The 14,636-nt window shown below is 42.4% G+C and overlaps 6 protein-coding genes across 6 annotated transcripts in view; 2 read left to right on the top strand and 4 right to left on the bottom strand.

The window, feature by feature from the left end:
* LOC117788115 (putative glycerol kinase 5) overlaps positions 1-929 on the bottom strand; it is a 2,143-nt gene extending 1,214 nt beyond the window's left edge. The window contains exons 1-3 of the mRNA XM_034626783.1: positions 688-929; positions 529-622; positions 1-464 (exon numbers count right to left, since the gene is read on the bottom strand). The exon at positions 1-464 is cut by the window's left edge and continues 36 nt beyond it. Of these exons, the coding sequence (XP_034482674.1) occupies positions 1-464; positions 529-622; positions 688-798 (669 nt within the window). The 5' untranslated portion in view covers positions 799-929. The remainder of the gene's footprint in view (positions 465-528; positions 623-687) is intronic.
* A 668-nt stretch (positions 930-1,597) lies between these two features.
* On the bottom strand, positions 1,598-2,777 carry LOC117787732 (CRAL-TRIO domain-containing protein C3H8.02). The gene is made up of 2 exons (XM_034626333.1): positions 2,427-2,777; positions 1,598-2,343 (listed from the first exon to the last, which is right to left on the bottom strand). The coding sequence occupies exons 1-2, from the start codon at positions 2,583-2,585 to the stop codon at positions 1,834-1,836; spliced, it is 669 nt and encodes a 222-aa protein (XP_034482224.1). The 5' UTR covers positions 2,586-2,777; the 3' UTR covers positions 1,598-1,833.
* A 174-nt stretch (positions 2,778-2,951) lies between these two features.
* Positions 2,952-5,420, bottom strand: LOC117787731 (sphingosine kinase 1). Its single transcript, XM_034626332.1, has 2 exons — positions 4,335-5,420; positions 2,952-4,155 (listed from the first exon to the last, which is right to left on the bottom strand). The coding sequence occupies exons 1-2, from the start codon at positions 5,270-5,272 to the stop codon at positions 3,156-3,158; spliced, it is 1,938 nt and encodes a 645-aa protein (XP_034482223.1). The 5' UTR covers positions 5,273-5,420; the 3' UTR covers positions 2,952-3,155.
* Positions 5,421-6,160: 740 nt separating this feature from the next.
* LOC117786549 (dnaJ homolog subfamily C member 2) lies at positions 6,161-9,444 on the top strand. The gene is made up of 3 exons (XM_034624868.1): positions 6,161-6,573; positions 7,138-7,283; positions 7,783-9,444. The coding sequence occupies exons 1-3, from the start codon at positions 6,326-6,328 to the stop codon at positions 9,291-9,293; spliced, it is 1,905 nt and encodes a 634-aa protein (XP_034480759.1). The 5' UTR covers positions 6,161-6,325; the 3' UTR covers positions 9,294-9,444.
* A 285-nt stretch (positions 9,445-9,729) lies between these two features.
* LOC117787574 (islet cell autoantigen 1) lies at positions 9,730-11,326 on the bottom strand. The gene is made up of 2 exons (XM_034626126.1): positions 10,394-11,326; positions 9,730-10,332 (listed from the first exon to the last, which is right to left on the bottom strand). The coding sequence occupies exons 1-2, from the start codon at positions 11,231-11,233 to the stop codon at positions 9,910-9,912; spliced, it is 1,263 nt and encodes a 420-aa protein (XP_034482017.1). The 5' UTR covers positions 11,234-11,326; the 3' UTR covers positions 9,730-9,909.
* A 276-nt stretch (positions 11,327-11,602) lies between these two features.
* The window catches only part of LOC117788296, a 59,956-nt gene continuing 56,922 nt past the window's right edge, over positions 11,603-14,636 (top strand). Inside the window, exon 1 of the mRNA XM_034627023.1 lies at positions 11,603-11,779. The gene's annotated coding sequence lies outside the window, so the exon portion shown is untranslated. The remainder of the gene's footprint in view (positions 11,780-14,636) is intronic.

Below are 14,636 nucleotides of genomic sequence, written 5' to 3'. Positions count from 1 at the left end.
GCCCAAGGTGAAGGGATCATACAGTCCAGTGGCAGTACTTGAGCTAATATCAGTAATATGTTCCACATCCGGATCCAGGCCATTGCCAGAGCGCAGTTTGTGCAAGATCCACGAATCGAGCAGCTCCAGGCGTGCCGTCTTATCCCGTAATCCCTGCTGCAGTCGCTTGTTGTGCGCCATCTCGTGGAGCAGACGCGGTGTCACCTGGCCATTCATCAGTTTGAGCACACTCCCCGCCAGAAATCGTGCATTTCGGGTCAGCAGGTACATGACATAGGATACACCATTCATGGTGCGCAGTGAACAGCTGGAGTTCCATTTTTGGACGAGATCATCGGCACGCAAATCTTTCCATGTAATAAAATTATGATAATATTCTTTGGTCCTGTGATTCCAGGTGAGAAATGTGCAGCGTTGTGTGGAAATAGTTAAGCAGGTAATATTTGCAGGCGTCAACTTGGCATCTAAAGTTTATTAGAGATTAGGATTAAATGTAAACGCGTATTAAAAAAGATAATTAACACGTACCTCGTATCGAGTCCGTTATCACCTTGACTATCTTGCGCCACAATCCCTCGGGTTCGATCTCAAAGTAACCGGGCTGCGGATTCAATAGCTCAACCTGCAAACATAACACGTTTCAATGGAAATTGCAACTTTGATCGCAGCCACTCAATTATCTCTCACTGTATCCGCTGCCGACCCCTTGACCACACATTTATCATCAAGAACAAAGCATCGCAAGTACGTCGTCCCAACGTCCAACGCCGCAATATGAGACGCTTTTGTTGTTGTCATTGTCGTTGCTGCCTGACGAACGCTTTGCTTTTCACTGAAACCCAAAGGCCGACAACTGGCAAACTGAGTTTGCTGCGCTGTTGTTATTTTTGTTTTGTTTCATGTTGCTGTTTCGAATTGGTTATCAAACGCTCGAGAATTTAGATAATACAAAACTAAACCAGTCAATCATGGAAAATAATCAAAAGGTTGTACAATGCACTGGACATAATCAATAAGAGATAGCTACGATTTAAAAACGCTCCTATTAGCAGTGCACATGTTTAGCTAATTACTTTATAATAATAATTCTTAAATGGCTAACATTAAGTAGTTAAAAGTATATGCATTTATTAACAGCAGCAGCAATTAATATTAATTGACATCACGCATGACATCACAACGCAACTCTCTGTGTGACCTTTTTTATTGCAACTCTGTTAAAAGAGTTGTCATACCTTGTCAATTATTTTTGTGTAGCTGGCAGCACTGTTCAAGGCGGCAAAGTGATAAGCGTTAGAAAATGCACAAGTAATCAATTGTTTGTTTTGACAATATTGCTGGCAATTGTGACCCATAAACTTTCGAATTTATATGACCCTTATCAGTTGTGGATGTGATAAGAATTTCTAAATGTAGAACACTGCATTAGGGTGTTGGATTTTGTTTTACAACTTTATTTATACACCAATATGATTACTCATAATCACATACATATATATTATGTATATATATTCTATAAATAAACATTAATAGGCATAGATAAATATTTATCTAAAATATTTCATACGCACAATACAATTAATTACATTAAAATTTACAATCAACTGTGTGTTTCACTTTGCTACAAATTAAAGACATTCATTATTTGTAGACAATTATTATGTTGGGTGTGTGGAGTACAAACTATGTTAAATCTTTCTGCATAGATACAAATACAACGTCTTAGGTACTGGTTTCTAATAGGTACACGTCGCTTAATGTCACAAGTGCCTCATATGGAGATATGTGTATGTCTATGACTAATTGGAACGCGGAAAGCGGTGAAGTAGAAGATTACATATCCGTTGGTAGTATATCCGGTATTAGGTATTGACATAGCTCCGTCTCATTGCTGACAAACTTTACCTTCTTCGAGGTATTATCGTCTAGCAGTACGCGAATTCCCGGCCAAATGGTAGAGAAGATTCCAGGCGCATTGATGATTAAGCAAACACCTAGACGCTCCGGATAATGCTTGCCCAACAGCCAGATTAGATTCTGCACCAGCTGATAGTCCATGCAGGACGTGCTGAACTCGGCCAGATCGAAAACAATGCACAGACGATCGGTGACCTCCTCGAAGCACCGCTTACAAGCATCCTCCAGATTGTGGACAATGAATCGCGTCAGCTCATCAATGTCGCGTGCCGTGGAATGATTCTTGGATGGTATATAAATCACTGGACGACCAATACAGTCACGATGCCGCAACACACGCGCCTTGTTCTTCAAATGACTGCACTCCATCTCACTCAGCTTGGCCACTCCATATGTTTCACGCCACTTGTTCGTCTTGAGTATGGCCTGCAAAAAACGAGTGGGTGGGCAGTCAATACAGAACAAGCTCAATGTCAAGATGTGGGTGGAAAATTAAGAATGTGACTCACTTGGAAAGCGGCGTCTGTCGTCTTGAATGCCCGCAAATAGCGACGCAAAGAGAACTCATTATGATACTGACTGGGATCGGCGTCAGCAATTAGTTTCATTCGCTCCTTCAGGTCCTTCAAGTCCTGCTCGTTAATTGGCGCCAGCTCCTCTTCTGACATATTGTCACTGTTATTCGGATAATTTAAGTATTAGCTAAACTCTATTTAGGCCTCTTTGGCTTTGGTAATATCTGTAGAACACTCTTGTTGGATTACACACAGAAATTGGACGCTTTAACTGCTCTGCTATTTATTTTCGCTGCCACAAATTATTTTTTCACAAGCTTTTTTCTACTGCGCTTCAATTATCATGTATCGATAAGTTATCAATTGACAGGGTTGCCATCATCTAACGAAATCACAGCTGTGCCGCTTGAAATTTAAATTCAAAATTTATCGTTAAATTTTTTTATTATACATATAATTTATATATTTTATTAATAACTGCAATAGTATTTAAAAATGTTAACAAGAAGGTTACAAAAAGTGTTGTAGCATAACTACAGCAATAAAAAAGTATACCATGTACATATATTTGTTAGATATTCTGATACCGACAAACCTAACAACGGAATTGTCTACAACTACATATACAAATGCTTGAGTTTCCCAATGGAGATTAATTATTGCTCGTTGTTTGAGATTCATGAATTGCTTTTCCTTTTCCACCTACGCCCACCACCCTCCAATTTACTTGGGTATCATGACGCGTGCAATGCCCGGAAGTATTTCCGCCTGAAGGGGGCCAAATTCAATGCGTTCCCCGTCGACAGTGATGATGCCGTGATTGTCATGTGGCTCCAGACGGAACGCACGCACCGGCAGCACCTTGACATACGCATTGTTCTTTTCCGGCAGATGTGTGCCCGTGCTCATGTTGTACAGGAAGCTCAGCAGATGCGGACGACTGATGCCTCCGCGTATCAGGATGAGATAAATTTTGCCATCATTGAGTTGTGCCTTGGGCGCAAAGTGGCAATCAATGCCGAGATGTGATTGATAGATGGCGTGCATCATCACAAATTCGCCCTCCTCCACCAGCCAACCCGCTGACTCCGGCAATGGTTCATCCAATGGAGGCAAACTACTGCTTGGTCCAAAGTTCTGCTGGCATTCTTCCAAGCCAGCTGTCGATGGCTGTGTGAACTCACTCTCATCTGCCAGACTGTGATAGACACTTTCTGATATGGAATAGTAACAGCTGCGTCTCGATCCTCCCGACAGCCAGCTGTCGCAGCGGGAACGAAACGATTGATTGATGGACGTTTCCAGCGAGATGACATCCTCGAATTCCTGCGGCAGATACTCTGTGGAACGACGACAGCTGGGATTGCACAGCTTATCCATATGGACATTACAACTGCGACTCGATTGCATCTTTCGCTGTTGCTCCGACTGTGTGGCTTCTGTTGTTTCCGAGGACTCCTCCGCCAGGAGATAACTGATTCTGCCATTGTACGTGCGCAAGTTGGCCCAACGATACAGTGTCCAAATGGTGAATCTCTGATAGCCAAACATGCGTATGCACTCACTCTCAATGTCCACGTCCGAGATGAGACCCCAGCCAATGGACAGGAACGAGAACATGACACGATTCTGCAGCTGTACACGGACCATATCCATTGGCGAGCTGCGTCCACTGATGACGGTCAAGGCGGCGCCCAAGACGGGATTACTGAAGTACGGTTCACTGCAAGAGGGAATTGATTTAGTAATGTTATAATTGTCAAGTCAAATGACCTCGCAGAGTCAACCCATAAAATTTGTAAATTTACATTACGATTATTATACAACTTGTTATATGCATTTTATGGATTTTAGTGGTGCAAGCGAGGTTAGATAGTGTTATCCGCGTTATCGTCCACTCACTTGAAGGCATGTGATATGGAGCGTGCCAGGCCGTTGCCCGATCCGCACGGAATAATGCCCAGGGCAATGCTGTCCAGGACCTTGGCCCAATCCTCGCGACGCAACAGTCCGTTGACTATCTCATGGAAGAGTCCGTCTCCGCCGACGGCTATAATGGAGCACCAATCGTCCAGGCGACGTGTGCTCATAAATTCGATAGCATAATTGGAATGTTTGGTCACAAACAGTTCGTAGGGCACTTCGGCTTCGTTGAGCACGGGTGCGACATGCATGTTGAATACCTCACGTGCATTGCCCGATCCCGACTTGGGATTGAGCAGCACCAGAGCACGACGACGACGTGACTCATCTAAACGGTCCACAAATATCTCTTCCAAGGTGTTGTGCAGTTGCCAGCGAAGAGCGCGATACCAACGATCCGCCTCTCGCATATTATCCTCAAAGGTATCAAAGGATCTAAAGCGCAGTGTGAGCACAGTTCGCTCACGATGCAGACTGCTCCGCAGGCTCTTCTTCTTCAGCACATAGGCAAACAGATACAAATAGGCGCTGGCATCGCCTCCATCGCACACATAATAATCCTCCTTGCTGGCTGTGCTGCATTTACTGGGCGTGGCACCTTTGCGACCAGCGCCACCTGCAGCTGGTGTTCCCGGATTGACGCACGCACATCTGGCCAGACTGCGCGATGACTTCTTCAAGCGCATACAGCGAGCACCAACAATATCACATAATTTCACTGTTTGCTCTTTGATCGTCACGCCACTCGGCGATTCGCGTTGCAGTGTGAATCCCGAGGCGTCCAGGCGAACCCGGAAAACGTGACTTCCCTTGCGCTGGCTCGTGTAGAATGTGTCGCTCACATTGTGCAGGTCTTCGGCAGCCACATTTGGTGTGGAGATGGCGGAGCTGCTGCTCCTCTCCTGAGATTTGTTCATGTTTGATGGAGATAATTTGTGAGCACCATTTTTTATTTACTTTATGGTCACTGTTGCCTACTTAGCTATTTTAAATCTAGGTCTGGCTATTTTCAGAGTTCGTTTGCTCTTTGCAAAATTGCTGTTAGCTGGAAGTCTTTTGTTCCCCCTCCAAACTTGACAGCACTGGTGGAGGCTGCCACCATGCAAAATTTCCCGATCTGGCGACTTTTAGCATTTTAATCAAATGGAAAATTTAATCAAATGAAAATTCGATGTCGATTCTTTTATATTTATTTAGAATTAAATTTGTAACTTCTCTCCCCTTGGGGTGCCGAGCTTCAAACCTTGATAATAGTGTTTTCCTTAATTTTATCTAATTTCGAATTTTGAATTTTCATCAAGTTATTAATTTATTGCAAAGTAACTGCATTTTGAATCTTTCATTCATATAAATTTAAAGACAGGATATTCCCGCGACGACTGTTCATAAAATAATAATCGAGAAGCATACGTCTGCTTTTAAACGATATTTTTACTAACGATAATATCGAACAATATTGATTGCTATCAATGCAATATTACTTAATTGAAAAATATCATTTATTATAATTATTTTAAAAAGTATCAGTAATCCCAGTTCGATAAGTGTCAGCCGTTCGGAAATGACAGCACTAAAAATATACATTGTCGATTTAATCTTTCATGTTGCAAATACAATCAAGAATTTATTTTAAAGTCACAAAATTTAATTAATGCAATTTAGTTTTGGAATTTTTCAGTGTTTTACCATAAATTCTTGTGTTATTATCGATACGTTATCGATAGTGAAAAAGTCAGTGCTGCAAAAGTTAACCAGAACTCTGCTTTTATCGATACATTGTAGCTATCGGATTTTTGCTATGCCTCTTTTGTCGCTTGCCCACACTGAGCTCTAGCATGCGGTAGTGAAGTGAATTAATTACACATTTTTTTCGGGTTTTCCACACAAAATTCGAGGTAGTGCAGTGTGTTTTATGTAATTTGAAGCATTTAGTTATTGCTAAAACGCACGCACCCATTCACACACACAAAATGACAAACAGCCTAGAGTTGGAGTGTCCAGCGCTGAAGGTAGCACGTCATAAAATCGAACGCGTTGGCTGCGCATATTTCAACGCACGCCGCCAAATTGGCGATTCGAGCGGAGTTGAGCGCAGTGATTCCGATGAGAAATTGGCGGGCGCTGGCGAGGATGTCGACATAAGCTACCTCAAGTCATTGGATCCCAAAGAGTGGAAGGATCAAGACCACTACAGCGTACTCGGCCTTGGAAAATTAAGGTGCGTTTATTTCACACACACTCAAACGAACACACACACGTTTTCATACTCTTTGCAGAGAGTATTTGAATTTGGTTATGAATTGTGTAAGGCATTAAGGGAAGTGATCTTTGTTAATTATTGTGTGTTTTAATGTTCATCTTGATGAAAATTGTTAAAATAAGGCAGAAAATGGAAGATCTATCTTATATCCAAAATTCCAAATAATCCTGTATATCCTAAATCATATAGCTGTCATACAGGGTGTTCCAGAAATATAAACCATTCAAAAATGTATAGTAGAAACGATCAGTTGAAAATTGAATACGTAACGTTAAATTAAATTTAATCATATTGTAACCTTAATTTTTCAAATGTTAACTATAAACATATGTTAATGACTAGCGCTAGAATAATCAAATAAATCAAATTAAAATTTAATTAAATACAGAGCTCTACAAGAGTAAAGGTATTAGCTCTTCGGCTTGCCGAAGACTACTTTTCTTTCTTGTTCTTTCTGCCTCTGTAAAATATATGTGTGGGTGTACACGTGTATTAAAACTGAGCGGTCTTTATTGAACACAGATACGAAGCCAGCGACGATGACATTCGTCGGGCATACAGACGCATGGTGCTGCAGCATCATCCGGATAAGCGAAAAGCCAAGGGCGAGGAGGTTATTACCGATGACGACTACTTTACATGCATAACAAAGGCCTACGAAATACTCGGTAAGTTATCCAAACTTTAACGGATGAGTTCACATATTTTTAATGATATATCTATAAACTTGTTTAGAGTTCAAAGTCGTTTGTAATTTGTGCTGATCACAAGATTTGTTAATTAATAGATTACACTTTGCTTCATCCTATATAATTTACTCTATGCCGTAGTCGATATTTGCGCCTTAACTTAACGTATTTTTATACCCGTTTAGGACTTTGTATTTTGTAATAGTAATAATAATTCTACTTAATTTCGTCACAATCTTATGAATATCATGCTAGTTAAAACTGTCCAGTAATGCATATAATAGAGATTTTGCACGATATAATTGTCCCAGCAATGTTGTGTCAAAATTTCGGCCTCCTAGGTCTTATGGCTTGGGCTTTGCAATGATCAGTCAGTGAGTCAGGACAAAGAGTTTTCTATAGTGTCTCATAGAAGCGAACTTCATTAATTTTCTTACCTGTTTTAACTTTGAAATTTCTTCCTTTTTTTAATTCATAGGCACTTCGAAGTTGCGTCGCAGCTACGACTCCGTGGATCCCGAGTTCGACGACGCATTTCCCACACAGACGGATATCGAGAGCAACTACTTCAACTCATTTAATAAGTATTTTAATTTGAATGCGCGCTGGAGCGAAAAGCCGCAGGTGCCGCCATTTGGCGAGGTGGATGCGAAACGTGAGGAGGTGGAACGCTTTTATAACTTCTGGTACGATTTCAAGTCATGGCGTGAATTCAGCTACCTTGACGAGGAGGACAAGGAGAAGGGTCAGGATCGCGACGAGCGTCGTTGGATCGAAAAGGAGAACAAAGTGGCGCGTATTAAGCGTAAGAAGGAGGAAATGACGCGTATACGTGCACTAGTCGATTTGGCCTACAATAATGATAAGCGCATCCAAAGATTCAAGCAGGAGGAGAAGGATCGCAAGGCGGCGGCCAAGCGTGCTAAAATGGATGCCGCCCAGGCCCAAAAGGCCGAGCAGGAGCGAGCGGTGCGAGAAGCGGCGCTAGCCAAAGAGAAGGCCGAAAAGGCCGAACAGAAGCGTATCGAGCAGATTCGCATTGAGCGCGAACAGCAGAAGAAGGTGCTCAAAAAGGAACGCAAAACGTTGCGTGACAAAGTAAAGGATTGCAAATATTATGCCAAAAACGACAAGGATCAATTGAAGCACATGGAGGGCACCGAAAAGATATGTGAAACATTTAGTTTGACCGAGTTGCAGGCACTTAACAAGGCCATGGAAACCAAGGGCAGAGAGTCCTTTATTGCCGCACTGCAAACTGCAGATCAAAAGATTGCCGCTGAGCTGGAGGAGCTCAATATGGCACAAAAGAAACAGGCCAATAACACGCCCAAAACGGGCGTCAAAGAAGTGAAAAAGGGCGAAGTGTGGAGCAATGAGAATGTGCAGTTGTTGATTAAAGCGGTCAATCTATTTCCCGCTGGCACTGCTCAACGCTGGGATGTCATTGCCACGTTTATCAATCAGCATAGTAATGGAGCAGCTGGTGTGGTCACTGCTCGCGATGTCCTGAACAAGGCAAAGGCCTTGCAGAACAGCGATCACTCCAAGAGCACGCTCAAAACGCATGCCAATGAGGCGGCCTTCCAGAGCTTTGAGAAATCCAAGAAGGAAGTCCAGACAACGAACGATATTACGCTGGGAGATACTCCAGCGGAAAGTAAAGAGAATGTCAAGCAGAATGGTGGAGTACATGTCAACAATCAACAGCAGCAGCAACAACAACAGCAGCAGCAGCAGGCGGAGCCCAAGCAGAATGGTGTCGCATCCGCACCGACCACTAATGGAGTCGCCTCCAAGACATGGACTAAGGAGGAGCAGGCTCTGCTGGAGCAGGCTATGAAGACGTATCCAACCACGACGCCTGATCGCTGGGACTGCATTGCAGCCTGCATTCCGAATCGCAGTAAAAAGGATTGCTTGCGTCGCGTCAAGGAGCTCGTCGAGCTGGTCAACTCCAAGAAGGAGGCACAGGCGGCTGTTAAATGAGAGGCACTACACACACTGTTGTTGCACTTGCTCCACCTACACCTCCACATCCTTTTCCTGCGCGTTCTCCTCTTCTGCCCCAGCTGCTGTGTCCAATATACATTTTATTTAAATAAAAGATACAAAGTTTTGAACGTTTAGCGAAAAGTTACATCCAAACGAGTTTTCAATTTTTCTAATTTGGCCAATAGAACCAGCTTAACAACTAAAATGCTCTTAATTTATTTACGTAAACCAGGGATCGCAAACAAGAGTTAAAAAAAAATCATATTAATGACAAACTCTGATATGATAAATAAATTTTTATTTCCAACATAAAAATCAAATGATTAAATTTAAATTTTTATAATAAAATGATCTTTAACAAATTGAAATTTAATTATTTTATAGCTTTTACAATTTTATTGAGAAATAAAACTTATTTTATTTGCTTTAGAATAAAAAGAATAATTAATATTTTAAAAATCATAATAGTTAAGATCAATGCGAAAAGCTAAGACTTTCTTTTAATAGTGTGACTGGAAAAATTAAACTATTAATACAGCTCTAGTTTTAGTTGTTCTTGTAGATGATTCACACTGGAAACCTCGAGTCTGACCACGACAAATGTCCAATTTTATGTTTGCTCTGCAACGCGACGTCCTCCGCTCAATTTCAAGTCAAACGCTTGAGGATTGGCGAGAGGATCAAGGTCTGCGAATAACTCTAGCCAGGGATTATTGCTGCTCGCTTTGGCTGGAGCAGGAGCCGATGCTGGAGCGGCAGCAGTGGGCGTCATGCTGCTTGGCATCGGCGTTTGTTGTTGTTGTTGTTGGGTAAACATGCGTGCCCAGAACTTGTTGTTGTTGTTGTTGCTGCTAGCGGTGTCCAGCAATGGGGCATCCGTCAGCGGCGCCTCAATGAGCGGACTCTCCTCCAGCTGCTTGGACAGCTCAATGAGCAAGGACTCGTTGTCACCACAGGCAGGAGACGCGGGTGACATGGGCGTAGTTTCAGTGGGCGGCTGCGATTTGGACTCGGGTTTATCCTGATACTCATCCTGCAAGCAACAAACAACTTATTTAAAATATATGCACTTGATATAATTATTAACAATGTACCGCAAAGAACAGGGATTGATCTTTATCGACTGCTTCAATGGGCGCCACGTCCTTTGGGTCTTCGTCGTCGGCGGCGCCTTCGTTCTGGGACAGTTCCTTGAGCACACAGAAGTCGTACTTGGGCTTGACCACAAGGGCATTGGAAATGGTCTGGAATGTGGAGGCGGCTTTCTGGGCAAAGGTCTTCAGCTCCGCCAGGTAGGCGACCAGAGCATGGGAATACATGTTGCAACGTGCGGCGGCCAGCAGATCAATCTTTTGTATGGAGTCCATGGAGTAGCCATCAAAATTATGCTTGGCGGCACGCACATGAGCCTGAGCGGTGCGAAATTTGTCGAGTCCCTTGCCCGTGTCCGGATCCATGTCCTGGCTGGCCGTATGCTTCATCCAGGACAATGCAGCACGATATTCGGTGCGTTCCTTTTCCATCGTTTGCAATGTGAGTTCCGTGTCCTTGACAGCGCGACAGCGATACACATCCACCTCGTGCTGCAGTCGCAATAACGGCACACGGACGCACATACGCTGTTGTCCTGCAAAGGACATGGCTTTGCCTGTGTTGGTGATGCTGCCACCAGTGGTTTTACTGCGCTTGCCCGCCTCCTTGAGGAAGCGCCCGAACACGCACTCCTCCTGCGACAATATGCAGAGACGCTCCTGGTACTGGTCAATGATTTTACATAGCTCCGAGCTGGTGTCGCTTATCGATTTGAACACCTCGATTTTGGCATCCAGGTCCGCATCGGAGGATATGATGTGCTTGTCCTCCTTGCTGCCCAGCTTGCGTTGCACCACCTTTTTGGTTATCCAGTATTGGTGTTGTACTTCCGACTTTAACATATTTTCGTTTCAATTTTACTGAAAGCTGAAAAAACTTATGCTGAGAAAAAAAAGCAGACAAAGTCAACTTTCTGCGCCGACGCAAAATTCAGTTACAATTGGCGTTGCCGGATGTCGAAAAACAGAAGTCAAATCAGACTATTCTGCCAACCTGTTATTTGTTGCGACTGGTCTGTTAAAACAAGTTGGCAGCTCTACATTTATAGATCAGCCGACTCGTTGAACGAAGAGCGCTTGCTTTGCATTTTGTTGTTGCTTTCGTTTGGCGCTGCATTTAACCGCGCGCCGCATACATTTTGCATAGAACGCACGCAGCACGCTGCCACAAACGTACGTAACGGCAACTGTCTTGACATTATTTTATTTTTTTTTCGAACTAATATTTGTACAAGTGTTTTGTGGATGCGTTCGCGCCGCGCGTGTTTCTAACTGTGTGCATGGATGTGTTTTTTGTGAGTCTGGGCTGAATTTCGATTAGATTGCAATTGCAATTGCAATTGAAAGCGACACATATTTTTGCGGCCATATTGCTAATTCGCTGGACAGGTAAGCTAAAGTTGCAACGAGATACAGTTACTTTCAGCTTGTTGTTGTTGGGATGCTCAAAGATACACACACACACATAGACACATAACAATCATACGTACAGTGGCTTACGGCTTATTTGATCAACTACATTTTAAACTGTTTTGATTTTTGTTCTTAATGCAGATATAATTTATGTACACACTGTATTGTTTTTATTGCTAAATGCAGATATTATATATGTACAAAAATAATTAAAAGTTTTTAGCTTAGCTTTAAACAATAATATACAAATCTGTATTTATACTTTCATTTTATCTGTTTCCCATAAAAAGTTAAATTCAGTTCAAATGTGTAATATGTAAGACTAGTGGGTCAAATAAGCTGGGAGCCACTGTACATGCTGCCAAGCGAAGAAGCTGAAGAAGAAAGTGAACAAGTGTGTGCGAATGTTTCTGCTTCTTGTGCAGCAGCAGCAACAGCGGCAGCAGCGGCAACAACATCGACTACCTGACCAAAACGGGTTGAAGTTGCAGCTTTGCCACCTGCAGAAATGACAGTGTCAGCCAACTTTGCCGCGTGCGTGGGTGTGCGTATGTGTATTAATCTGTGTATATATGTAAGTGTGTGTGTGTGTGCTGCCTGTTCAAATTGATTGTTCATTTTGTTATGATGATAATGTCTGGCCGCCTGTTAACACCAACAGTGCATGAAGCTGAGCAGCTTTTCTTAAGCACTTGAGTTTTTGAACTGATTGCACTTACAATTAGATTCGGCTCTGCGCGCACACACCAAAAACCACAACAAAAGAAACGCTCAGAATTGAAATTAAAACGAAAAGGTCATCGACGGCCACTTGCCGAGCTTAGGCCTCAGTCAAAGCTTAATGGGCGCAGCGCGAGGCCTTTTACATGGCAAAAAAGTACTTTATAAACGAAACAAGAAAAAAAAGTTTATGTTTGCCACATCGACGTTTTGATACCCTTGCAGAGTTCTGAATTAAATTTGTATACCATGGGCAAAATAGGGTATAATGTGTTTGGCAGAATGTCTGTAACAGGTAGAAGGACCCCCAAAGTATATATATACCTGATCAGGATCAACAGCCGAGTCGATTGAGCCTTGTCCGTCTGTCTGTCCGTCTGTCCGTCAGTTTGAACGCGTCGATCTCAGAAACCATAAGAGCTAGAGACTTCAAACTGGGTATGTTGGTTCCTGGATACCATAGGCAGATCAATTTTGTTTTTGTTTTTGGATCGGACCACTATATCATATAGCTGCCATAGGATTGATACATTGAAAATGAAGTTTTAGTATGAAAAAGTTTTTTGTTCGTTAAGATATCAGAACCAAACTGATAGAATATGCGTCTGGGCTGGTATTATACACCCTGACCAAATTTGGTTGAAATCAGTCAACTTTAGCTAAATTTGATCAGTCTTTTATCAAGATATGTATCTATTTTATTTGAAAAAAAATCTTTTAAAAGTTTTCTTTTTAATTTAATTTGTAATTTACTATACAAAATATTATGAAATTAATTGAGTGTTACATATTTAAGAACAAGATTAGAATACGCTCTGCAGGTAAGGGAATAAAAAAATCTCAGGCTGCCGCTCGTTACCGACCCGTTATTGTTGTTGCTGTCGTTTTTGTTGGTTATTCCAGCTTCAAAGCCGCACTCCGCCTTGGGCTTGCAACGCTGCGCAGTCGCATTTAACAATTGTTATTGAAAAGAGCAACAGCAACAACAATAACAACTACAAAGATTTCACTGCGGCAACTGCACTTGACGCTGACACACTTGTAGTAGTAGTAGTTGTTGTTGTTGTTGCAGCTCTTGTCAACGCCTGCTCACATTAATCAAAAGCACTTCGATTGCAATCGATTGCAGCAGCGGCTGCGCGTTATCGATATCAACGCTTTTGCTCTTATATCTCTATCGCACTCTATCTCTCTAGCTTCCTCGTTTGCATACAAAGATCTCATGCTTGGCAACAGCAACAAAAATAAAATAAAATAAAAACAACAACAATCATACAAAGTTTTGCTGTTGCTTTACTTTTTTCTCACAGCCCGCAAAAGACGCATGAAAAAAATGTGAATATTTTAACAAATATCTGGCTATACATAATTTTTGCCACCGTTGTCGTTGTTGTTGTCATTGTTGTTGTTGTTGGTTGTATCGAGTTACTTTTGGTTGTTGTTTGGCTCTTTTCTGCTCTCATTTGCATGCAAAGTTGTTGTTGGCATTTGCATTTGTTGTTGCTGCTTTTCAACTACTGATTATTTTTTGTGTCGCCGCACGGCGTTGCAGCAACTAAATTGGCCTTAATTGGCTGCCTTTTTGCTGCCAATTTTGCTGTTGTTGTTGTTGCCTGTGCCGCTGTTATCGGTCGTTGTTCGTTGCCGGCCGGCCACTTGTGGCATGCAGCAATTTTTCAGTTTACCTGCAACTTTGTGCATTTGTTATTGTTTATACTTTTATTGACTGCGCTTATTTCATTTAATTAGGCAGCCAGAGCAACAACGGCAACAACAAACCGCTCAGCAGTTTTCATTATTGTTTGCAAATTGTGGGAAAAATCAGTGAGCCAAAAAACGCATTTCGAGAATTTATAGCGCCTGGCTGGCTGGCTGACTGCACTTTATAGCCGGGTTGCATAATTCAGCCAAGTCACAGCCGAAACTGAGCGCAAAAACAAGCCAATAAATCAAAATGCCATTCTCAAGCCAGCGGCAACCACGGCTGCTGCAAGTGCCACAGCATAATGAGGGGAAGTTGGACTCTAAGATACCCTAGAAATTTAAAAGTGGAAATGGAAGCTTAAAGCTCCCAACTAAGAAGTTCTAGGAAACTTGAAACGATACCAATAAA

The sequence above is a fragment of the Drosophila innubila genome (assembly GCF_004354385.1).
Source record: "Drosophila innubila isolate TH190305 chromosome 3L unlocalized genomic scaffold, UK_Dinn_1.0 0_D_3L, whole genome shotgun sequence".
NCBI lineage: Eukaryota > Metazoa > Arthropoda > Insecta > Diptera > Drosophilidae > Drosophila > Drosophila innubila.
Note: the sequence above shows the minus strand (reverse complement) of the source record. Positions and strands in the feature narration are given on the sequence as shown.